Source organism: Rutidosis leptorrhynchoides, unplaced genomic scaffold (assembly GCF_046630445.1).
Source record: "Rutidosis leptorrhynchoides isolate AG116_Rl617_1_P2 unplaced genomic scaffold, CSIRO_AGI_Rlap_v1 contig150, whole genome shotgun sequence".
Classification (NCBI taxonomy): domain Eukaryota; kingdom Viridiplantae; phylum Streptophyta; class Magnoliopsida; order Asterales; family Asteraceae; genus Rutidosis; species Rutidosis leptorrhynchoides.
This window is the reverse complement of record NW_027266402.1, coordinates 55,393-65,651: the sequence shown is the minus strand read 5'-3', so window position 1 is coordinate 65,651 and position 10,259 is coordinate 55,393. Positions and strand designations below refer to the sequence as shown.

Below are 10,259 nucleotides of genomic sequence, written 5' to 3'. Positions count from 1 at the left end.
GTTGAATTGAAGCAATTATAACAAGAATTGCCATTTGATCGAATTTGAGAAAAGGGAAGAAAAAAGGTTAGGTGTTTTAATGTATTCAAGTTTCTTTTGTTTGGTTCTTTCTTATTGTCAAATTTCTTTTATGCCAATGTTAATTAATTTAGGGTTCTTTAATCTTAATTTGTTGGGTTGGATAACTGTAGTTTAATTAAAACCATTGATCTTCTTCTTCTTCTTCTTCTTTCAAGTGCTTGAACTCCATAATGAATTCTGGAAAATGTTGACCTCTCTTTAATCATGTTCATGTAGGGTTTTAATTAATTAATTGTTCATATCTTTCATTAATTTCTCAAGTTTTAATGAAATTATGGGATGGAATTGTGTTAGTATAATTTGTGCATTGTTTTCAGTAGAGAATAAAATTTCAAAAAATTATAACACAGAGAACAGAAGGTGCCTGCAAAATTAAGGGTTTGATGCACGTTGGTAGCTCTACCAAAAATAAGTATGAGTCACATTAATATCACTTTTCTGACACTCAACTTTTTCTTCTTCTTGATTTGCTACAATTCTTACTAACTCTACTCTTGGGAATGAACTCTCAGTTCTTGTCTCCACTCACTAATTTCTAACATTCCAATCTTCCTTTTTCTTAATTTAATTTCAAATGAGTAGCTAAATTAACATAAATGTTCTTTTTTCTTGATGTTTGTTGATATGATCCCCTAAAGCTAATTTGTTGATTGATTGTTGTGATCTTCTATCTCGTTTAGCTTATTCTACTTAACTATACATGATGAGCAAAGATTCACACACATATATATAATTTATGTATTATTCATGTTTTTTAAGTTAAACTAGACTAGATAGTACTTTCAATAATAATTAATAATAATAACACTAGATGCATTGGGATTTCGTGTAATAAGTTTTTGGTAATATTCAGTACCGCTGTTAAAAATCAATCGTAGAAATCAAAACATTTATTGATCTAGTCATGAGGTAGATCGGTTGCTACTCCTTCAATACGAAAATATGCATCATTCGAAATTTTAGATCAAAACACTATGTATGGAGGGAGGGTATAATTGTGCAACCAATATTAGAGGAAGTGATTGTAACTGCTCTAAGACTTAATTAGTTCGATCACCTCATCATATGATACAAAGTTTGCTCAAAAATAAAAACTAAAACAAGTTAGCAATATAATTGAATTCATTCGTCTTAACTTCTGGTTGCATAATTCTATGGACGTTCCTAGGACTACTAGAAATTAAGCTCATGATTCATAGCTAAGCTCTTATCTATAGCTAGATTAATAGAGAAGGGCAACTCTTAAAACAACCAAAAGCTAGGTTTATGTATGGATGAATACAATTTATAATTTCATATATTCTAATACATATGTACATATACATTTATAGACAAACACACTTAGGTTATAATTTTTTTTTTGAGGGTCCCACTTAGGTTATAATTAGTGACAAGCAATATGCAAGTACTATTACATTATTGTATTGATGTAATAGCCTGTTTTTGAAAAACTAATAATCTAATTCTTACGGTTCATATGTTGAGCCTGCTTAGAACAATCTATTCTTGGTCAAAATTTCATTATATTTATATACCGCAGACATCTTCATTAAATAGGAATATTATTAGGTAATTTTTCTGGTCAAATTTAGGGATAGTGATTTAATTTGTTGAGTCCTTTTGCAGATCCACCTTTGATTGCATGATTTAATTTGTTTTTAAATTGCAGTGCTAATTGCCATTCTGATCACTAAATTAATAGGCCAGTTTGTGCTCACCCGTTGAAATAGAGAAAGCGACAACTATATAATTAGTTGTTAAATAGCACATTCCTTCTCACTAATTAGGTATTTTATAGGAGACTTGATTAATTTATTTAGAGATGAAACATAGACTAATGTTGTTGCTTCTCAAATCTTTACTTGTGCCTAGGTAATTCCATGGCTGATCAACTATATAATATATACTTGAGTGTAAAGTTGGCGGTTTTAATCGCTTCTACTACATATCCAATGAAACCAAATCTCATTATCAAATTTGATTAATTATCAATTCTCATGTTGCTTTTATCTTAAGTTATTGCTTTTGATCATATTAATTAGTGTATTTTATTTCCATGTTGACAACACTTTGATTGCATCTAGTTGTTCCTCCAGGCCACTCTTGCTAGTTGTTTAGTTTTCCTTCTTAATTATTTTTTATTTAAAGCAAGAATAAATCTATGCTGATTTAGTGAGGGATCATAAGTTTTGTGAGGAATACGTGTACTTTTGGTTTCGGCTTTCGAGATCAAGTTAAGGCTTGACATTTGACGGTGACAATTTTTTTTTTATAGTTAAAATACATCTCCATAATATTTTGTTGGATACTTATTTATATTTGAGAATTTGAAGTTGTCCCTCCCGACCAGAATTATCTTTAACAATAAATTTTATGACCTCTTTTAGAAGTGCAATATATATATGCTTACTGATACACCGACATTTTATTAATCGACGAGGATACGTTAAGAGAAATGTAACAGATCACTAGCAGATAGATTAATCAATAGATATAGTTTAACCCTATTGAAGATGTACAATATAAAAATGGATTTATTGAGTTCCCAAAGAACCTGGATTATTATTTAACCAAAGAAAAACATGAGGGGCAAAATAAATGTAAAATGAAAAGGCTAGAGAACGAGGGCCGGGATTTAATTATTCAACAAGTCGAAAAATAAATATGTAGCACCAAATTATGCCCTTAATTTTATATTCTATCCTAAGCTTTCGCCTTTAAATTAATAATCAGTGTTAGCTTTCTTTTTTCTTTTTCTTTTGAAATACTATTATAATCAGAAGTACTAATCAAATTAGTTTTTAATGTAAGAACTACATATGTTTCAAGGCCTTTGTTTATATTTAATTCGATATTATACAGCGATATATTGTGGTGCAACTACAAGGTGACAATGATGATGACCAAGTACCACAGTCCACGGAGCCTTCTTTAGTTAATTAATTAGAATGAATTAATTAACTATTAGAGGTCTTTTTATTTTAAAAATAGATCATAATGGTAATGTTGGGATCACTATCAATATTGATGCCATTTAAGAACACTGGTAAGTATCAACAAACGATAAGTATGTTAATAGATTCTCTAAAAAAAGTGGCACGATCAAATTTGGGCACAGAAAATAACTATTGGATGAGTTCATGAGGCAGCCTATGATATGTTAATAATGTTAGTTAGAATTCATAGTGTATGTATATAGATCCACACTTGTAACTGTAACTGAAAAGTAAAATTATTAAACATTTTTGTGTATCATTGTTCGATTTTTTATCGAAAATCATATATCGTATATTTTTTTTGGTGTAAAGTTAATTTCATTATCCAAAAACATTTACAGCCTAACTTCTCATAGTATTAGAGTGCTATTATCTGTATATGCATTTACGATGGAAAACAAAACAGAATTTTTAACTTTCTTTATAACTGCTATAAAAAAATTTGAGATTGACAAAAAACCACTTGATTCCTTTTTACCCATATGAAACCAGACAGCAGCGAGCAATACTTTTCTCCGTATCCTCGTCTGCCAAGATTTACTTTTGATTTTCTTACAAAACCAGCTCAATTCTCTTTTTCATCTCATAGATTTCGATTTATATTACATAAATGCATGACAGTTTCCCAGATAGTTTTAAAGACGCAACAATCAAAATATAAATGCTCAATAGTTTCCACATCAAGATTGAATAATAGACATACACTATCAGAGCAAATTTCCCACCGAAAAAGTCTCGACTTCACCGATAATCTATTTATTACAGCCAACCATAAAATAAAATTATGTCTGCTATAATTTTCATATCTCCACACTAATTTATACCAAAAGATCATTGGCTTTTTAGTTCTAAGGGCATGGTAGCAGAATTAATCGAGAAAATACCTGACTTAAAAAGCAGTCATATGATTTTCTCAACAATGTGTGCAATAAATATAGTATATACTTTTTCCAAGCTGTCATAAGATTCTCTGTAATAGGAGGAGATAGATACTATTGTTGGTTTTTTTCTAACATCACTTATTTTTGCATTCCTCTTGACATCAGTTTGAGAAATCTAAATGGTAGGAAATAAATCAACTAGAACTTTACCTTTACTCATGGATCAAATCAAGAGGAAAAACTGAATTCTTCCCCAACTGATAGGAATAAAATTTCTTTAATACGTTTCTAAGTTTAAGCATCGAACTCCATGCATCACTTGAGTTAGGTGGTTTTCGGACCTCCAAAAATTGAGTTTTTGCAATTTGGTTTGGACAATCCATTTAGCCCATAAATACTCTTTATATGTAAGAATCTTCTAAATTTTCCAGCACTTAGCTTTTAATACTCTTCATAATATACTTAGGTAAAAGGAAAATAGAATACCAAAATATTGAAATGCTTTTAAGGATTGAACTTATACCAGCCTCCCCACATATGACAGATGTTTCACAGCCCAACAACTTACTCTTGTAGTTATCTTATCAATCAGAGGAATACAATTGTCTCTTTTTAATCTAATGGAGAATAGAAGCACTCCAAGATACTTGACATGTAATTTTCCTTCTTAAAATTCGCTAGCTAAAATAATAGTTGAACGTTCTGTATCTAAACCCCACTTAAAAAAATAGAGCTTTTCTCATCATTCACTTGCAAACCAGAAACTCTATGAAAGTTCTCCATGGAATCCTTGAGCTATTTGACATATTCAATGTCACCAGAAGAGAATAAAAAAAGATCATCCGCAAACGCCAAGTGATTAATTTTCAGTCTAGCACAGTCACGATGGAAATAAAAAAAATCAGGAACTACCGACAAATATCTTGAAAGATACTCCATAGCAATGACAAAAAATATGGGTGAAATGGGATCTCCTTGCCTTAAAACCTTTTTTAACGGGAAAGTAATCATGAGAGAGTAGATACATTATCATGAGAGAGTAGATACATTCTTGACAGAGTACATGACCTATTTGATGAAAAGAAAACAAAATTTTAGGTGAATCAACATTTCCCTAAAAAATCCCAACAAAACCGAGTCATAAACTTTTCTTAGATCTATTTTACAAGCACACCTAATCTCACTCCCCGATTTATCATAACCCCTCACCAAATCATGTGCAACTAATATGTTGTCAAAAATATTCTCACAGGCACAAAACTTGACGGCATTAGACTAATGATAGAATCACGAACATTACCCAACCTAACAACTAAGACTTTAGAGATAATTTTGTAAATGACAGTGCAACATGTTATGGCCTATAATCAGATAAACCATTCGGATTATTCACCTTAGGGATAATTGTAAGCACAGTGGTACTGAATTGCTTACATAAATAGCCAGAATCAAAAAAATGTCTTACTGCTCTAATAACATTATTTCCCACTAAGACCCAATTCTTCTTTAAAAACTTACTAGTAAAACCATCTATGCCAGGAGCCTTTGAATCACCTATCCCATCTAAAGCTTTTTTTTAATTTCATCATCCGAGATAGGAGAAATAAGAGAAATAACTATTTCTATTAAAAGGACAGGCCCCTAACAACCACACCAGGATCAATATGTGTTCTGCAATGATTATCAGTCCCGAACAATTGCTGATAGAAAGCCATTATTACCTCCTTAATAGTCATCTGATCAGTTATGATACGTCCATCTGACATTTGTAGATTTGTAATAAAATTTATGGCATTCCTTATTTTCACTCAATTATGAAAAAAAAAATGTGTGTTGGCATCTCCTAATCGCATCCAATCAGCCCTTGCCTTTTGTCTGAAAAAACTTTATTCCTATTCCAATAGCTCCTTAAAGTGTCCAGCACAGCCTTTTCCTCATCAAGTAATACAGAATTTAAGAGATCTCCTGGTAAGACTAGTTGAATACCTTCCAGCATGGCCCTATACTGATTCATTCTATCTGAAATAGCTAAAAACTCCCACCTATTCAACTGCTTCAAAGCAATCTTTACCGCTTTCAACTTATGCCAAAATTGAAATAAAGGGCTTTCGGGCATAGTATTTTTCCAAGCAATAGCCATAATATCTTTAAAATTAGGATGAGATATCCACATATCGTAAAACCTGAATGCGCCAACCTTGTTTCTAGTAAAAGTAGCCAAACAAATAATTACTGACGAATGATCTGAAATACCAACAGGTAAAACTCTACAAACAGCCCCACCATATATGTCAATTCCAGGAACATTTATTAGTGCTCTATCTAATCTACACCATATCCTCTCTTCAAGATCCCGATTATCACTCCAAATCATTAAGGGACCCTAATGTCTCATTTCCACCAATTGAGCATGAACTAGACAATCTTCAAAATCTAATACTGCTGAGAAATCAAGACCACACCCACCTTCTTTCTCTTCACTGTTTAAGACTACATTAAAGTCTTCCCGAATAATCCATGGTAAAGTGATAGAAGTACTATTAGTAATAAGAAAAATCCATAAAACATGCCTATCATCAGGTTCATTTTTTGCATACACCACAATCCACATGAATTCTTTCTCCTCCATTATAACATGACAATGAATCCACTGCTCATGAATTGATAAAACTTTATGTCTAATCTTGGATGGATCAAACATAATCCAAATCGTACTACCATTATCAAAGGAAGTATTATGCCCAAGCGTCCAATATGGTAAACCAATTCCTGCTCAAATCTTATTTAGATCAATACTATATATTTTAATTTCTATAACTCCACATGCTTTCAGACCTTCTCTAACAATCAGAGTCTTCACATCTGACTGTTTTATTAGGACACTAAACCCTCTAATATTCCAAAAGCCTATCATGATCTCCTATTAATGGTCTTTATAATTATGGTTGACTTATCTCTTAAAACAATTCCTTTAGCAGTTGCCTCATTCATCTTTAAGTTTATAGAAAGGTTTTCAACATGTACTACAACATCAATATTTGTCAGAACATTTCATTTATTAGAGGTGGCTAATGGTTGTTCCTTAGTACCACTACTTGACGAAGAGATTATTTCTGCACATTTTTCTTTTTGATTAACTGCATTCTTCTTACTCACGTCCTTCCAACCTAGAGTATTCTATGAGACCAGCGGAGGAAATTCAATCTCAAAGACTCCAGAAGTTTGAATGTCACTTGATACAGACTTAGCAGGGACAACAGCAGAGGCCGACTGCATTTTCTTTGGAACCCAAACTTCAGTCTGTGCAGCTGGTTTACATTTCTAACCAATATGTCCTAACAAATGGCATTTATAATATATTAATGGTTTCATTCATATACCACCTTTTGAGTGAATTCTATACCATCTTCATCAAACATAGAACCTCTTCAGGATAATCTCCTTCAACTCCATTTCAACTAACATTCTGGCATGACCCAATCTAGTTTTATTCAATATACATTTAGTAGTAAACTAAGGAAAATCACAACAACTCCTAATTTTACTTAATATTTTAACTGACCAATATTCAAAAGGAAAATCAGGCAATTTAATCCAAACAGGGACAGTAGACACTGAGTTTTCATCTTGAGTTTCCACTCTTTCATCAATAATGGTTTCTTATCAAAAGTAATGGGTCCTTCTTCAAGTATAGCAAACTTACTTTCTCGAGAGTCGAAATGCAGATAAAACGCATTACGTTTCATTTGGTGCACAGAGAGTAGCCCCTTCTCCTTCCAGCGATTCATCAAAAAGTTCTTCAGTTTGTAGAACCTACGATTTCCCCCCAAACACTGATCCACAAGAGTATTCTTCCACTTATTAGCTTCAGGTTCAATTTTGACGAGTCATATATCACAACTTTGGTTTCATCCTTAACAGTTGGCGGAATAAATGACAGAACACCTTCCTCTACTCGAGATCTATTATCCTTGAGAGAGATGCCCAGGTCTCTGAATTATCTGCAGGAAGAACATCGACAATTGCTGAATCTTCTATAGTATCAGCAGGAACAACGATTGTGGGCTTCTCCTTCTCCGTCAATTGTTGCGACCTAGAGGAACCCATTGGCTCCATCGCTTCAATTGGTGTCGAAACAGGGATCTCCACAAATATTTTTATAAGCTTATAAAATACTCTCTCCATATACAAATAGATGACATTTTTGGAGTTTTTTTTGTCTTTAAATAGTTGACTTTTTGAGAATATCAATGTATTTTTTCCATTTTTACCCATCCACTAATTTTACACACACATACAATTAATATTTTAATGGAGAAAGAGAAATGATAAAATTGTAAAATAAGAATAATTTATGTATTAAAATTAATGATATTGATATACGTAAAAAGTGTCAAAATGTCATCTATTCAAATACAGAGGTAGTGTATACTATAATATATATTACATATTATTTTATCGAATTAGTGAGAAAAAAATTAACATTAATCATCTATTATGATATAATTTATAAAAATTAATATAATATAATCAATTTGAAAGTATTGTATCAATATATCACATCTAAATTAATTTCAAAAAATCAAAACATTACTATTACTAAACAGTCAACCTAGCTACCATATTATCTTTTCATTCATTCTTAAATCTTATAATCATTTTTGAGATTGATCTTCTGATAATCATCATTCAAAATTATGAAGTTTTTAATATTTTTATTAGTTACATCTTCATTCTCTTTGACATTTAGTGTAATCTTTTTTTCTTTAATTTTAACAATTAATATCAATAATATTTTTTGGATCTATTTTTTTGACATTAAGTACAAGGGTCTTAAATCCGTTCAGAAAATATTATAAATTTATCCCAAATTTATTTAAATATATTTTTTCGGTGAATCGTTTGTATCGTAAAATTCCGAATCGCATCATTGAATCGTGAGATTTACATGATCCATATAAAATACAGAATCAAAAATGATACAACTTTTTGATACATATCATTTTAATATAAAAATATTGACGTATGTATTGCGAGATACTTACTAAATAGTTTTATCTTCAAAAAGAATTCATAATAATAATAACTGTAATGGTTCCTTATTGGGCTAAGTCCATCCTTTGGGCCTAGATCTGTAAGCCCATATAAAAGCCAAATGAGATAGCTTCTTCTTCTTTTGATGAAATATTCATAGCTTCTGTATGTGGTTAAAATGTTTTGGATCAATTGGGGGAATGGACAAATCATGTATGCAACTATATAGTCTATATACAGATATAGCCATAGACATTCAAATCAGGCTCCTTATATTTACTTGTGTGCGCTTTTCATTCTGATGGATAATTTGGTCCTTCAATCATATGATGACTGTGTAGTGAAATAGAACATGAAATGGTAAACTCCCAAACGGTGGAGGATGAGATCAGGTCTTTCACGACGTGTCTGCTGAAGAATGAGCCGACAACTCAATTCAAATGCGTACGGGCGCTACTTCTACGTGTCAACAAGGAAAGTGTGTCAATTTCTACTTTTGTTGGAACACAAAGGTGTCTACCGTAGGACCGTCGTGTCGGCGCATAGGTGCAGTGCGTGCGGCGCTCCCATCATTCCTGCTTTTAAAAAGAAAAAAAGAAAGAAAATCTAAATCAGTTTCTATTAAAACCAAACTTATAAATTGATCCTATAGATATTTTCAACTTAATCCACAAATATTCTTCTCAATCTTTAAATAGAAATTTTTTTCCTTTACATTCCTATCATGCTTCGCACCACATCCTCTTGTTCGTACTTAGATAGGAGATCAGTTTTTACTACTTTTATAGGCAGTGTGGCTAGATTAAGGGAGCCCATCAGAGCCGTAGTAGGAAAATTGTCGCTACTCACTACTTATGAACCCATATTTGGGTGATCTATCCATAACCAGGGTGAAATTTAGGTGAAACAACGTGTAGGTCCAAACCGACTGATGGCGAAGAATCAACGTATAACTTGTGTCGAAAAATGCCACTCAAAGCTTAAACAAAATGTTTTCGCTGAAATCATTTTGTTTTTACTAATCTCTTATTCACATCCTTTTAATTGAATTATCTGATGGTTGTAGCTGTTTTTCTTTGATCTTTGGTTAGTAAAAGATAATAATTCGATTAAACCTAAATAAACAAAGTTGAGTGAACAGATTTAGCAGTGAATGCAGAGGAAGACTAGTTGTAATTATAAGATTGTTACAACATTTCAATGTACAACAACAACTACATAAAATCAAATCAAGAAATTGGTATTTAGTTCACTGCTTCATTGATCT

The 10,259-nt window shown here is 31.8% G+C and overlaps 1 protein-coding gene across 1 annotated transcript; it reads right to left on the bottom strand.

Annotated features, from left to right (window-relative positions):
- Positions 1-5,801: 5,801 nt before the first annotated feature.
- LOC139881414 (uncharacterized) lies at positions 5,802-6,332 on the bottom strand. The gene has a single exon (XM_071865891.1). The coding sequence runs from the start codon at positions 6,330-6,332 to the stop codon at positions 5,802-5,804; it is 531 nt and encodes a 176-aa protein (XP_071721992.1).
- Positions 6,333-10,259: the final 3,927 nt, after the last annotated feature.

Coding starts and splice junctions, on each gene's coding strand:
- LOC139881414 (XM_071865891.1), bottom strand. CDS start 6,332: ATGATTTGGAGTGATAATCGGGATCTTGAAGAGAGGATATGGTGTAGA.